Source organism: Triplophysa dalaica, chromosome 19 (genome assembly GCF_015846415.1).
Source record: "Triplophysa dalaica isolate WHDGS20190420 chromosome 19, ASM1584641v1, whole genome shotgun sequence".
Lineage (NCBI taxonomy): Eukaryota > Metazoa > Chordata > Actinopteri > Cypriniformes > Nemacheilidae > Triplophysa > Triplophysa dalaica.
The window spans coordinates 19,599,652-19,615,493 of NC_079560.1; the positions used below are offsets into that span (position 1 = coordinate 19,599,652).

Genomic DNA, 15,842 nt, shown 5'->3' on the forward strand with positions numbered 1-15,842 from the left:
GCTGCTGGGCCGGGCTCGGTGCCGGACGGACCGTCACCTTCCCACAGCGCCCCCCCAAAAAATATTTGGGGTTTGACACCACCGGACTCGGGACCACAGGACTCGGGGAACCCGGAACTGTTGCCGGTTGCTGAACTGGGCGACAGGACAGCAATTTCGGCCTGGGACGTCCTCCACGTGGCCTTCTCCTCCCACTACGGTCAGTCTGGACCACGGCTGACTCAGCCGGGCCAGTGGGGAACCGAGGGAGTACCGGGAAGGAGGACTCCCGCGACGTCGTCCTCGAGTCTCTAGCCACCCACTCATCTTGGACTCCACCAGAAGGGCTGGCGACCGTGGAGCTCGAGCCAGAGGGTACTGACTCCCCAAGGGCAGCGGCGGCCAGGACGATACCCTCCGCAGCGCTCGACCGTGGGGTGAAAGTCCCATGTGGAACCTCACCCCCGGGATCGCTACGGTTGGCCACGTACCTGACCATGTCCGCAAACCCCAAGGGAGCCAGCAGCCTCTTCTCTGACGGTGTGAGGCGCCGGGTGAGGCAGCAGTTGAAGATCGTCTTCAACTCCGCCTCACCAAACTCGGTCACCTCCGCCACCGCCGAGAATGCCCTGGCGAACTCCTGGTCACCATAATTCCCCTGGCGGAATCCAAGCATCAAGTGGGCCTGGCGAGACCGGCACGACCTGATTTTGCCGAGTTCGACGCGTTCCTGGGTCCACAAGGGAGGCCCTTCACCTCCAACGGTTCAACCAATCAGCATCATCAACGTCACCTCGTTGAGTTTGAGCGCCGGTTTTCGTGCAGCGACGGTTTCTGATTTTCGCCTTACAAGACACAGCGCTCCACATTCGTTTGGTGCAGGCAAGGTAAGTTTATAACTTATTGCATTTTAAATCCGCTCCTGCTCAGCATAAGGTTCCTTATTGTTTTATAGTTGTATTATGGTTTGTGTACTGACGCTAGCAATCGCATAGACTGCCATATGAGGCGTTAATCGTCCAAACAATTTTCTATCGCATCTCAATTTCACGATGGATTAACAAGTAACGCCAACACTAGCTAAATGCCCTTATAGAATGTAAATCGGCATCCGAGCCCATAACTGTTTTGCCGCACAGTCCGGGAGTTATTTCCCCGCGATTGTATCACCCGATCTATGTTGCACGTTTTTATTTGTTCATGTGGAAGACGGTATTTTTTTTTACAAATCTTCACTGATAGAGTTGGATCGATGATAATTGAAACGATAAAATATATTTTGCTGATCTGGGGACAACATTGTGTCGATTCCGAGACATCTTTCACTAAGGTTCGTAATATAAACAATAATTGATCAATGGATTCTACATAAAAGCAGTTGAACTATCATATGCTTGTGTTATTCTAGGGTCATCATATTTCTGTGTTGATCCAGGGTCACCATATGCCTGTGTTGATCCAGGGTCATCATATTTCTGTGTTGATCCAGGGTCATCATATTTCTGTGTGCATCCAGGGTCACCATATGCCTATGTTGATCCAGGGTCATCATATTTCTGTGTTGATCCAGGGTCACCATATGCCTGTGTTGATCCAGGGTCATCATATTTCTGTGTTGATCCAGGGTCATCATATTTCTGTGTGCATCCAGGGTCACCATATGCCTGTGTTGATCCAGGGTCATCATATTTCTGTGTTGATCCAGGGTCACCATATGCCTGTGTTGATCCAGGGTCACCATATGCCTGTGTTGATCCAGGGTCATCATATTTCTGTGTTGATCCAGGGTCATCATATTTCTGTGTTGATCCAGGGTCATCATATTTCTGTGTTGATCCAGGGTCACCATATGCCTGTGTTGATCCAGGGTCATCATATTTCTGTGTTGATCCAGGGTCACCATATGCCTGTGTTGATCCAGGGTCACCATATGCCTGTGTTGATCCAGGGTCATCGTTTGCATGTGTTGATCTAGGGTCATCATATTTCTGTGTTGATCCAGGGTCACCATATGCCTGTGTTGATCCAGGGTCATCATATTTCTGTGTTGATCCAGGGTCACCATATGCCTGTGTTGATCCAGGGTCATCATATGCATGACATGACATGACATTTTTACACAATTTTACAGTAAAGTTCTGGTAAAATAAGAAATATATTTCTTGAACTATTTTATTTTATTTTCAAAGACAACAGCATTTCAATTAAAATATATATATTTTAATTAAAATAGTCTGCTTACATTAATACATTAATAACAGCATTCAAAATGGGCTCCAAACAGTGTGAACACATGTATACCCATATCTGGGTGTGTAATGGTCTGCTTAATTTAAAATGAAATCCTGTAGCTTGTGCCGACCCAGGGACATTTTTTATAGTTCATCTTAGTTAATTTATATAATAATAATAATAATAAAAATGGAGTGTCTCTTGTGTTGTCTCAGGGTCATATTTCTTGTAGTTCACTTGTTATAATACAGTCATTGATTTCTTTCTTCTACAATTATAATAAGAATACAATTTTGTATTAAGGGACATCTTTACTTGGCTAATCTGCCTTTTTTCTCCACAGCATGTAAACTGAAATGGAGGATTGTATAAGAAAAACAGTGTTGAGTGAAGAAAGACAAAGAGGAAAAAACAAAAATATTACAGTTGATGTCCATGTTCTGAGGAAGGAAGAAAATCATGAGGTGTTCATTCAGAAAATACTTGAAACTTTGAACCTTTTTAGGAACACAAATTCTGCAAGTCAGAAGGACAAGGATAGAGGATACTATATTTTTTACTGTATCCGTTCAGGGAATCCAAATGATGGAAGTTACAAAACTGCAGGATGTATGGCTTACACATCATTTAAGATAAAAGATGATTGGCTGAGCCACAAAGTCATTGTGCAACGTACCAGCAAAGAACACAATGGGCACAATGCAACTTGTGAAAAAGAAGGACACTTTCAAGCAGTGTGTCCAGATTTGCGAAAGCAGATTGAAGAATGGATATCACTGGGTGTGAAGCCAGATATCATTCTACTGGAAGCTCACAAATGGTCCAGATCTCGTGGACATACTGACTTGAACAACCGTCAGTACTTTGTTACTCCAAAGGACATTGAGAGTATTCGCACATGTTTGCTGCGCAGAAGCCATTTGAATAAAGATGATGCTATTAGTTCAGCCCAATTATTAACTGGTCAATGCAAGGACAATGTTGTTTTCTTTCAGCCTTTTACCCAAGAGAATGATCTTATAATTATCCTTCAGACACCCAACATGAGAGATAATCTGAACCGACATGGAAAGAACATTATATTTTTGGATGCCACTCATTGCGTCAACCAGTATAATTTTCCACTTTATACACTGGCTATAAGAGATGACTATGGCCATGGAGTTCCTGTTGCCTTTATAGTAACAAGCAATGAAAAAGAGTCAACACTGGGATTGGCTTTACAGCAATTTAGGAGAGTGTGTCCTGCACCAAGGTTTTCATATTTTATTTAATTTAGTTTAATCTATATAGTGCTTTTTACGTTTAAATTTTCATTTTTGCATCTTTACATACATTGTAATCAAAATTATAATAAGTGAATAAATTAAGAGATATGGTATTAAAATACATGATATAATTGCAAGGTTGTCTCTTTACTTAATACACTCAACTGAAATTTTTACTACGTTGGATTGTCATAAACTGTCAATTGTTAATTGAAGTACACATTTAAGTCAGAACATTATTCACAGTATTATAGTTTGTGTAATATTTACAAGATTTACAGAGACAAGTTAAATTGAATAAGATGTTTATTCATCCTTATAGTTTTTGTTTCCTGAAGGTGCTTCATGGTGGACAAGGACATGTGTGAGATAAATGCTTTGCGGAGAGTCTTTCCAGAGTCAGATATCCTTCTGTGCTGGTATCATGTTATGCAAGTATGTATATCCATTCCATACATGCATGCACTTACACACAGACACACGCGCACAAATCGAATAATGTAATAGATGTATCTGTTTTCAGGCTGTTGTCCGTTGGCTTTCAAAAACAGACTCTGGAGTTAGTGGATTATCAAATACTGATGTCAGGACAGAAATTGTTTCTTTCATCAGAAAGATGAAGCTTTGTACAACAGTATGTGAAATGATATATTCCCTTTCGTTTTCTTGTGCCCTATTATACTTACATGTGTATTTTTATTTTAGGGAAAATTTTTTATTTAACATCTAATTACTTATGATTTTTTTAATATTCGAATATAGGAACTTGACTTTAAGTCAACAGCTGAACAATTCCTCAAGAGGTTTGAAGATATCCCAGCTCTTTGCTCATACTTCAAGGATCACTGGCTGGAAATAGGAAACATGTGGTCTGACTTTGGTCGATGCTACAACCATGCGGATTCTGATACAAACAATCTTGTTGAAAGGTATTATTTAACTTCATCATGAATTAACAATGCAAAGTTTAGTAATAGAGTCACAAGTGTTTGGTATTTAAAAAAGATCAAGGTCACACAATCACACTAAAACATATTTTTTTTTCCTTTCCTTGTCAAAGTAGATTTTTCCATCGCCTTAAATATCAGTTTTTGGGTGGCATCAGGAACCGTAGGCTGGATGATCTTATAAAAATTATCCTCAAGAAGACAGATGGATACTTCCAGGCCATTCAAGATTTGCAGGCAGTTGGAAGAATGAACAATGTTTCTTTGAAGTCAGGACAAATACTTCAATCAGCATCACGATTGATAGAGAAAGGTTGGCAGAATAACATTAATCTTGTATCCAACGACATGTACCTTTATGAAGTAACATCAGAACAAACCACTGGTCTTACCTACAAAGTTTGTCCATCTGAAAGTTTTTGTAGCTGCCCAATGGGAATCAGAGGACATCAATGTAAACACCTTGTACTTACTGATTTGCTGCGTGAACATGATTCTCAGAAGTTCCCTGCTTTGGATTTTCAAATGAATGCACATGCTAGTGTAATTAAGCAAAATAAACTTTACTCAGTTCTGTGCTTTGACACTAAAGAGGTGGATGTAAAAAGTTTATGCAACGAGAGAATTTACCACACTTCAGCAACAACACTTCAGTGTACCTGTTGTACATACTCGCATCATGAGAAATGTGCTTGCCTTCTCCTGGCATGTGAATTATTTGATATCACGTTAAAAACAGCTGCTACTATAGATCAGGACACATCACAGCAAGTCAACATGGACACTGCTGCAAACCCCTCAAAAACAGAAATTCAGATGTTAAAGGAAATACTGGAGACTGTGCAAAAATGGCAGTCAATTCCCCAGCTCATTTGCCACCAAATAAAAGAATTACACGACACTGTAACAAATGGCTGCAAGACTGGACCTACGTGTACAGAAATAAATGTGGATTTGACCAGGAAGATAAGACCATTGTTTCCACACAGGGCAAAAAACATGAAACGGAGATATGGAAAGAATTTTAAAAGGCTAAATACTAAAGCTAAATACAAAAGTTGAATGCAAAAATGATAGACATCCAAGATTTTGCAACAGAATTTAAACATGTTTATTTTGTAATAACTTCACATAAAAGCATGAAGATAAAGAGACTTCTGTTTAGGTCTATTGTTGAAAAGTTTTTCATACATTTATGTATATATGTACTTGTTTAATACTATTGATCTGGTAATGCCATCTCTACATTTAAATTAAGCTGCATAACCATGTGATATTTAACAACAGTTCACAGTCTGAATTTGTTTTATAAAATCAATGCACATCTACTTAAACTGACTGATTAAAAATGAGATGACAACATCTACAACTTGTGGTCCAAATGAATGGGTGATCAGACTAAAAGGTGATTCCTCTCCCAGTCTTTCCCTAAGCAAGCACTGGAGAGTGCGCAGTGTTTTCCTATTAAGGGTGAATGGATAGATTTGTAAGTAGTAAGTATAGAAATTTCCTCCTTGTATGTGGAAATCAACTTACTTTGCAACCTCTGCCTCAGCACCTGGAATACTTGTACTCATATCTAGGGTGACATGTCGCCCAAGCATTGCCCCAAGCTCCTGGGCTAAGTCTGTGGCCTCCCCTTCACTGAGGGCAGAGAATATGCTAACTTTAGTCTTTGTTTTTTTTGGTCGTTGTTCTCTGAGCTCCTCTGGGAGATCCGCTTTACGAACCTTTTGATAAACCAATGTGTAAGTATGAAGTACAAATGATTTGTTGTAATTAAAATCAGATCAAATGAATGTACAAACCCTAATCAGACTTCTTAACATGTTGTTTGACATGTTTTCTGCAGTGATCCTTCTTTTTAATTCATCTTGAGTGATTGTGTACTTTCTTTTGGTGCCTGGAACTGACAGCCTTCCCAACACTGTATAGTTTCCTGCCTGAAGTGAACTAGACTCGTCTCTTTCATGATGTATTTTTCCTTTCTCTTTATTTTCTTTTACTTTCTCATTTACTATGCTTTCCTCTTGCCTTCTCTGTTCACTTTTGTTTTCCTCAGCGTCTTTCCCTCTCTCAAAAATGTTTTGCTGCTCTTCACTTTCCTCTTCATCTGCTTTGATTTCCTCTGGTTCTCCTCCCTCTGCTGCACATGCAAAACTCAGATCAATCAGGTAATCATCAGTATTACAATTTTTACAATGAATGTATCAGTTTCATACCATCTACCACATCAACACAACCAAGTTATGCTTGTGTACCATAAACTACCAAAACTATTTAAAGTAATTTGTAAGAAACTACTATTTTACCATTTTAATTGATTAAAATTAATTTGGATTAGAATTTGAATGATTATATCAGGATTTTGCAATGTTCTCCAAAAATAAGTATTACACCTTCTAGACAACTTTGCATTTTGTCCCTGATCTGTGCACGCTTTGAAAATGCATCGGCCAGTGTAAACCAGGATGTACAGTCAAGCTCATTGATTAGTTCTTTGGGAGGATCCTACAGGTAAGGAAGGAAACATAAATGTGTTACATTTTCTTTTGTGATATGAAAATATATCTGAAAAATATCGCCCAAGTGCCAACAAGCATCTAGGAAAAAAATTACTTTCAAAACTTACATTCAGAAAGTGCTCTGCATAGAGTAGGACAAATAGGCCACATTCAGAGCTGTTTCCCTGCTGTTCAGGTACCTGTACTTTGAGAGCTGGCATAGAATCCGCAGAATATATCCGAGGTTTTTGTTTTGTGTTTTTCCACATTTCTGTTAAGTAACTGAAAAAAAAACCTTTATTAAATCGACACCTTAGTTGTAAAGCTTTATTATGTTTACCATAGAGGGTATATATATAAGTAGATATATACAACAATATACAACAGAACCAACCTTCGAATATTTTGGAACACCTCCATGCTATCACTCACTTCAACTGGCCTGGAATCTAACATTAAAATGCAAGGCCTAAAAGTAAAACGCAACTGATCAAAGACTAAGAACTCTTAGATTCACAACACAAATGTGAGATAAAGTCATTGTATGGGCAACAGCACATAATTTAACTACACAAATATAACTACGGTTTAATTACCCATACGTAATAAACATTTACCTCTTTCTTTGTACCAGTCTTCGCCCCCTTTTGATGTATTCCACTTCTTCATTCCCAGGGAAGCACACAATCATGAGTCTCCAGTGATTTCTGAAAAAAAAAAACATTTATAGACTATATAAATAACATAGGTTTCTATAATTACCTATGTGCTATATACAGTAAGAGGCACAGTCATTTCTTCAACTATTTTCATAATTTCATTTCCACATTTAGAGTAAAAGTACATTCAATTAGTCGTTGGTATGATTTAACAATCATCTTCAACTTTTTTCCGAATGTGTTGTAATGTAAAATGATAATTTTTGTTTCATTCTGTAAACTACTCCCATATTTCTTTTTTACTTGCATTTATTTGCAGAACATGGAATGTATACTCATATTCATTTAAAAACAATTGTAATGTAAGGAAAGTAAAACCATGGAAAAATTACGAGACGTCTTGACTTTTCCCTATAATCAGCATTTCCAATTTCTACATGTTTTCAAATCTTGAATACTGTAAAGTCAAAATACATTACAGCTTGTTATGTTGACAGTTTAGTCAGTTTCAAATTGTCTGCAAAATAATCAAAAACTTTATGCTTTTGGAATTTGAATGAAATGTTCGTAGTAAAATGAAAAATAGTTGAAAAGTTTACCCATACATACCCACAAATAGTCAATTATATTATATCTAAATTATAGAAACAATATAAAATTGATTTAGTTGCCATGTCCATTAATGGGAAAAGGGACTATTGAAATCTTGCGACAAAAAATTAAAAATAACCACTACAATAGTTCTCACCCAAGGACATTTTCAACTATCAAAAGATAGTCCTTGCGAAAAATGTCCTCATGTTTTGTCCATCTGATGACATCTGTGTATCCACTACAATCGCAAAGATGACATAGTAAAAATGGTTAAGCATGTGGTTAAAATTCAAATTTTTAAATACAATTTAAAATATACTTTTGAGAGAACATGGCTTCTTTAAATCCCATTCTATAGAGCAAGTCTATAGAACATGTACAAACGCATAAGAGAAACTGGCTGTGTTAGTAACTTTTTATTTTATCTAATGATCCCTTTGTCTTCCGTAACGTGAGTGAATCCTACCCAGTTTTTAGCTTTGTGTAAAAGTGCACTGGGTAGATCAAAGATTTCCGTCTTATATTTGGTCCCAATTCTTCATGAACAGATCTAGAAGTTTGTAAAAATTAGAAAAGAGATTGATAAGACTATTATGATGTGCAGTTTTTAGATACATCAGCAAAATTACCTCAACTGAATGTCCATAACGATGTCATCAAGCCACATTCCATCATTCAATGTAACCAATGATTCTTCTGTTAATGACGGCACACCGAAGACCCTCAAAGGAAAAATACAAAACCACACACTATTAGAGCAGCAGTTAATGGTTTAGTAAATGAAGACAATATTTCATTTAATGTTTACCCTTTTTTCTCCTCCATTGTTAATCGACCTGGTGATTCTTACGAATAAAGAAAAAGGTGTTAGCGCTTGCAATAAAGAAATACTGTGAACAACTGTTGTTTATATAACAACACAGGCATATGATGACCCTTGATTTACACAGAAATATGATGACCCTGGATCAACACATGCAAACAATGACCCTGGATCAACACAGAAATATGATGACCCTGGATCAACACATGCAAACGATGACCCTGGATCAACACATGCAAACGATGACCCTGGATCAACACAGAAATATGATGACCCTGGATCAACACATGCAAACGATGACCCTGGATCAACACAGGCATATGGTGACCCTGGATCAACACAGAAATATGATGACCCTAGATCAACACATGCAAACGATGACCCTGGATCAACACAGGCATATGGTGACCCTGGATCAACACAGGCATATGGTGACCCTGGATCAACACAGAAATATGATGACCCTGGATCAACACAGGCATATGGTGACCCTGGATCAACACAGAAATATGATGACCCTAGATCAACACATGCAAACGATGACCCTGGATCAACACAGGCATATGGTGACCCTGGATCAACACAGGCATATGGTGACCCTGGATCAACACAGAAATATGGTGACCCTGGATCAACACAGAAATATGATGACCCTGGATCAACACAGAAATATGATGACCCTGGATCAACACAGAAATATGATGACCCTGGATCAACACAGGCATATGGTGACCCTGGATCAACACAGGCATATGGTGACCCTGGATCAACACAGGCATATGGTGACCCTGGATCAACACAGGCATATGGTGACCCTGGATCAACACAGGCATATGGTGACCCTGGATCAACACAGGCATATGGTGACCCTGGATCAACACAGGCATATGGTGACCCTGGATCAACACAGGCATATGATGACCCTGGATCAACACAGGCATATGGTGACCCTGGATCAACACAGGCATATGGTGACCCTGGATGCACACAGAAATATGATGACCCTGGATCAACACAGAAATATGATGACCCTGGATCAACACAGGCATATGGTGACCCTGGATCAACACAGAAATATGATGACCCTGGATCAACATAGGCATATGGTGACCCTGGATGCACACAGAAATATGATGACCCTAGATCAACACAGAAATATGATGACCCTGGATCAACACAGGCATATGGTGACCCTGGATCAACACAGAAATATGATGACCCTAGAATAACACAAGCATATGATAGTTCAACTGCTTTTATGTAGAATCCATTGATCAATTATTGTTTATATTACGAACCTTAGTGAAAGATGTCTCGGAATCGACACAATGTTGTCCCCAGATCAGCAAAATATATTTTATCGTTTCAATTATCATCGATCCAACTCTATCAGTGAAGATTTGTAAAAAAAATATCGTCTTCCACATGAACAAATAAAAACGTGCAACATAGATCGGGTGATACAATCGCGGGGAAATAACTCCCGGACTGTGCGGCAAAACAGTTATGGGCTCGGATGCCGATTTACATTCTATAAGGGCATTTAGCTAGTGTTGGCGTTACTTGTTAATCCATCGTGAAATTGAGATGCGATAGAAAATTGTTTGGACGATTAACGCCTCATATGGCAGTCTATGCGATTGCTAGCGTCAGTACACAAACCATAATACAACTATAAAACAATAAGGAACCTTATGCTGAGCAGGAGCGGATTTAAAATGCAATAAGTTATAAACTTACCTTGCCTGCACCAAACGAATGTGGAGCGCTGTGTCTTGTAAGGCGAAAATCAGAAACCGTCGCTGCACGAAAACCGGCGCTCAAACTCAACGAGGTGACGTTGATGATGCTGATTGGTTGAACCGTTGGAGGTGAAGGGCCTCCCTTGTGGACCCAGGAACGCGTCGAACTCGGCAAAATCAGGTCGTGCGCGAGACCGCAAGGACAACGTCGTACCGTCCATGCTGCCTACTGGGTTCTGTTGTGGCTCGTGCATTCTGTCATGAACCTCGGTGTGAGACATGGCGTGAGAACCCAAGTGCAGGCAGACACAGACGGTATAGATGGTAAACAGGATTTATTAAACATAAACACTGACAAAACTAACAAAACAAAAACCCACGATGGGGTAAAACAATACAGGGAAATATAAACTTTAACAACGAACAAGGACACTGACTTACTCAACTAAAACTAAGAAAACAAACACTTGGAACCAACACTAAACTAACACTTACTAGACAAGGGAGACAGGAACAAGGCACGAGGTCTGAAAACAGGTACAGCGACAGGAACATATACAAGAACACGATCATAAAACAGGTATCAAACACATTCAATGCACGAGCAACGAGACAAAGAAACATGAGGAGTCTTTATAGGGGAGGTAATTAACACTAACTATGAAACAGGAGGGTTGGGCAATGACGCGACTTGAGGAGAGTATGGAAGACCGCAAGGGTCAAAAATATCTCTCCTCACACAAAACCATCAGGCAATGCCATGGCTCCACTTGAGACAAGAATAAAACATGACATGATAGTGGAACCATGACAGATAACTATGTATATATATATATATCTTATTGCAGGCAAAAGATGACCATCACTGGCTTTTCTTGAGAAACAATAATTGAAATAAAACTCCATGAACTAAGCATGTTGTCTTCTATAATTCATTTAATGAAAGTTTATGTGTAAAAGAAAGAATTCATAAAATGGTGTTCCACAATTCTGTCCCGTGCAGCTCTGCCACTAGGTTGGTCCAAGTGCACTGGCTGGAGGTCATCATCAGGCTGCACCTCCACCACAGAGGTCCTCTCCTTTCTGATGGTGGCAATATTGTGGAAGATGGCACATGCAACAATAATGTCACAGGCCCTGTCAGGTGCATACCTCAGACCCTTAAAAAGACACTGAAATCTTCCTTTAGTTGGCCAAAGGTCATTTCAATGCGTGGCCTTGTCCTGGCTAGAGCTGCATTGTAACAGGTTTGTGGTCCAGGGTTTGGGTCGGGGAATGGCGTCATGAAGTACTGCCTGCCTGAAGGCATAGCCCCTGTCGCCAAACAGGATCCCATCGTAAGCACCTGGAAAAATGCAGTTTTGTTAGGCTCAGAATAAAATTATGTAATACAGTGAGTTTTAAATAATTTTTCCTTACCACGTTCTAATAATGTGCATAAATGTGACTCTCTGAAAATCCTGGAGTCATGCACAGAACCAGGCCATGTGGCTTCCACATTTGTGATGTGGAACATGGAGTCGCACACCATCTAAAATATTTGTAATCACTCAACTGCATACTTTTTGATTACATAACTTTTATTTATTTATTACTTATCTGGAATATGAATAATTGTTGTAGTAATTTACTTGCACATTTACACTGTGAAATCCCTTTCGGTTCAAAAAATCCCCTTCATTTGGGCCAGGTGGGGCCTTGATGGGGACCTGTGTGCAGTCTATGGCACCAATAATGTTAGGGGAGCCTGAGGAACAAATACTGTAAGTCCTAGGCTACTTTTTGGCATGATCATGATTCCATGATCTTCATTAACAATTATAATGTACCTGCAGTTGCAAAAAAAATCTGCTTTACAGCCTGTGGTCTTAAGTGGCATGGAAATACCACAAAGCCCCCTAAAAACTGTTTGAGTGACAGATAAACTTTGCGAGTGGCACGACATACAGCACTTTTACCCAAGTTTTCTGCATCTCCAATAGTGTTATGGAAAGTGCCACTCGCAAAGAATCGCAAAGCTATACAAACTGTTTGTGCAGTTGTTAAAGCCCGACTGCGACGAGTCCAACATTTAACGTGTGGCTCCAACAAGTTGATAATGTAGATACACCCTCCCGAGAAAAACGATATCTCTCAATCAGTAGATTATCGCGCTGCGCAAAAGGATCCTGTCGATATTGCAAAACGCGATTAATTCGAAAAGCTCTTCGAATTATTCTGGCACCTTCAGCAACGGATTCCTGACGTAAAAACGGACAAGACATGTCTGCGAAAGACTTCCCATATCACCTCCGCTTATAAAGCAGCAATCTAATCCTGTTTACATGAAGTAAGCCTGCTCGCGAGCAGGTTCAAGCTTACGGACCTGTTGCTATGACAGCAAGTCCAGGATGAGCTTCGAAGAACCAAACAATCCAAGATCATGCCAAATCGTCAACAATCAAATCCAGCTAACCGAGTTAGCGACGTACGAAGAACGGGCCCCAGGTATTGTGCTCTTCTGGTATTGAGAAATTTACCAAATAATATAGGAAATATGTATTCGTTGATATATTTAAAAACACTTTTACATATTGCTGCCGACCTTTCAAACAGATACTATCTGTCTGTAAACTTTAAGACAAGAATCTGCAAACACTTTATGGAGTTGTCTGTTCTCTTGACTTTTTTCATTGATCAAATCGTTTTAACATGTTGAAGTGAAAAATCATGCAATGCAATTGTTTGATTTTACTTTCGTTGCATTTAATGTTGATTTTACTATAAATTCAAACTGATAAAAGAATTACACATCCTGTTACCTTAAGTCACAACTGAGCAAGGTGTGTCAAGACCAAGAACAGTCCAAACGTCTGAAACTTTTTTTGCCCCAACACAATAAACACACTCATGCCTCTTTTTTGCAGACTTGCCAAAGGGAGCATCAGAAAACCTGTGCTGAGTACATTTTCAACTGTGGTTTGTGAGGTTTATTAAGTAAATTCAGGAGTTGAACACTTAACCATAACACTATATGACCCAAACCTGTCAAAAAATATAACATCCAACATGGCAATCTGCTCTACATGAAGTGTTGCATGGATCTATCTTTACTGTTGTACATCTTGACTGAGATGTGAGTCTGACACACAGAACCATGCAAATGTCAAATGATTCATGTCAATTAGTTTTGACATGTAGTTTTTTTTAGTTGTATTTTGTTGTATTATCAAGGTCATAATTTGTTTACCATAATTTCTAATGAGACTGGATGGACGGATGAACTTAAACACGAGAAATCCATCAATCTAACGTATTTGAGAGCAGAATATTTCTAAAAAGGTGAACTGGTGTGAAAAAACGAACCAAAAATGTGACGCTTGGCCTCAAACACACACACCCAGAATGTGGTTTAATTCAGCTGCTTTTGGGTGGATTTAAAATATTAGTTTAGTTGTTTTTTTTACACAACTGTGTGTCAACTTTGAGAAACTTTGAGAAAGTTGTGTTCAGTTTTGACCTCTCAATAACTTCTATATCTACTGGGAATCATGTTATCACTGCCAATATTAAGTTAAATGCAAATTTTATCTACAACAAATAAACTCAATTATCATTTTGTCACATTGGGAAGGAGTTTTTTGTAGCTATGACATATCCAAGTATGCCTGTGGCAAACCATATCAAACAAAACATTGTGTAAAAATGTAAAGGACATTTAGGCCAATGCCAAGATGTTGAGAATTTAAGCAGAGCACACTGTGTGGGATTCTTCATCCCACAATGCAACTTGCTTGACCTTAGTCAAATATGTTTTATTGTTTCATGTTACACATGTTTTCTTTAGAAGTGGCTTTTTAGATTGATTTCAAAGACATGGTTTACAACTGCCAAATTAAAAACACTTTTTTGTGGATTTTTATCCAAACTTAAATATCACGATCATCATTAGATGATCAGCAAGACACTAGTGTCAAAAACAAAACTGATATGTTAAAATCTGTTCTAAGGAGATGTTTAACCACGTGTTCAGAGTGTTGCAGATTTATACAATTTAATATTCATTTATTTATTTCTGCATGTTACTTTTTCATAGTTTTCCTGTCTTATGAATTGTGTCATAATTGTTGAAATAAATAGGCGTTGTTAGAGGAGGAATTTTCTCCAGATATTGTGATTTAACCTAATGGCAGAGAATACTGTAACAAAATCATAAAAGAAACGTAAAATTTCAAAAAGGTTTAAAAGGGTTTTTGAAGGTCACGACGAATTTGTGTACAAAGATAAATCTACCGTCAGGATTGTTTACTGGAATAAAATGTGTGACAATCTGCTTTAAATACTGTACAGTATTGTTGTATATGGAGCACATGCTAGTACTCTGAACTCTGTACTCTTGGTGAAAGATTGGGAAGGTGTTCTCTCAGCCCAACATTCAGGGCCCGTATTTATCAAGCTTCTCAAAGAGCCATTTTAGTCTTACAGTTGTGTTCAAAATTATTCAACCCCCACTGAAATTGATTGTTTTGGTCGGTTTGACATTGATTATGATCATTAAGTCATCCTGCTTACAATTAAATCAAAGAGGCATGTGTAGGTCAGACAAATATAACATAACATTTATAATGAAATAACCACAAATGTCTTTTCTGAGCTCACATCATTATCAGTTTTATTCAACCCCCAAGTGACATTCAATCTTAGTACTTAGTACAACATCCTTTTACAGTTATAACAGCTTTTAAACGTGAAGCATAGCTTGACACAAGTGTCTTGCAGCGATCTACGGGTATCTTCGCCCATTCATCATGGGCAAAAGCCTCCAGTTCAGTCACATTCTTAGGCTTGCGCACTGCAACTGCTTTCTTTAAGTCCCACAAGAGGTTCTCAATCGGATTTAAGTCTGGTGACTGCGATGGCCACTTCAAAATGTTCCAGCCTTTAATCTGCAACCATGCTCTAGTGGACTTGGAGGTATGCTTGGGATCATTGTCCTGTTGAAAGGTCCAACGTCTTCCAAGCCTCAGGTTTGTGACGGACTGCATCACATTGTCATCCAATATCTCCTGGTACTGAAGAGAATTCATGGTACCTTGCACACGCTGAAGCTTCCCA

At 38.9% G+C, this 15,842-nt stretch overlaps 2 protein-coding genes across 9 annotated transcripts in view; one reads left to right on the forward strand and one right to left on the reverse strand.

Annotated features, from left to right (window-relative positions):
* The first annotated feature begins 689 nt into the window (after positions 1-689).
* LOC130407814 (uncharacterized) overlaps positions 690-15,842 on the forward strand; it is a 143,567-nt gene continuing 128,414 nt past the window's right edge. The window contains exons 1-7 of one of the 5 annotated variants that reach the window (XM_056731082.1): positions 690-866; positions 2,555-3,466; positions 3,818-3,914; positions 4,003-4,113; positions 4,242-4,408; positions 4,540-4,580; positions 4,686-5,788. In XM_056731082.1, coding sequence (XP_056587060.1) covers positions 2,568-3,466; positions 3,818-3,914; positions 4,003-4,113; positions 4,242-4,408; positions 4,540-4,580; positions 4,686-5,488 — 2,118 coding nt within the window. In that variant the 5' untranslated portion in view covers positions 690-866; positions 2,555-2,567 and the 3' untranslated portion in view covers positions 5,489-5,788. Of the gene's footprint in view, positions 867-2,554; positions 3,467-3,817; positions 3,915-4,002; positions 4,114-4,241; positions 4,409-4,539; positions 5,789-15,842 lie in introns of those variants that run through there. The other 4 variants (XM_056731083.1, XM_056731080.1, XM_056731081.1 and 1 more) reach the window with 4 other exon arrangements.
* Positions 5,742-11,516, reverse strand: LOC130407815 (sentrin-specific protease 7-like). 4 transcript variants are annotated; one of them, XM_056731086.1, is made up of 12 exons: positions 10,747-10,927; positions 8,992-9,028; positions 8,813-8,905; positions 8,650-8,733; positions 8,338-8,421; positions 7,548-7,637; positions 7,325-7,399; positions 7,059-7,212; positions 6,826-6,937; positions 6,235-6,572; positions 5,963-6,156; positions 5,742-5,887 (listed from the first exon to the last, which is right to left on the reverse strand). In XM_056731086.1, the coding sequence occupies exons 2-12, from the start codon at positions 9,006-9,008 to the stop codon at positions 5,752-5,754; spliced, it is 1,377 nt and encodes a 458-aa protein (XP_056587064.1). In that variant the 5' UTR covers positions 9,009-9,028; positions 10,747-10,927; the 3' UTR covers positions 5,742-5,751. The 4 variants fall into 4 exon arrangements, with proteins under 4 accessions (XP_056587064.1, XP_056587065.1, XP_056587066.1 ...); XM_056731087.1 differs by lacking the exon at positions 8,650-8,733; XM_056731089.1 differs by lacking the exon at positions 5,742-5,887 and having other exon boundaries at positions 5,959-6,070; positions 10,747-11,516.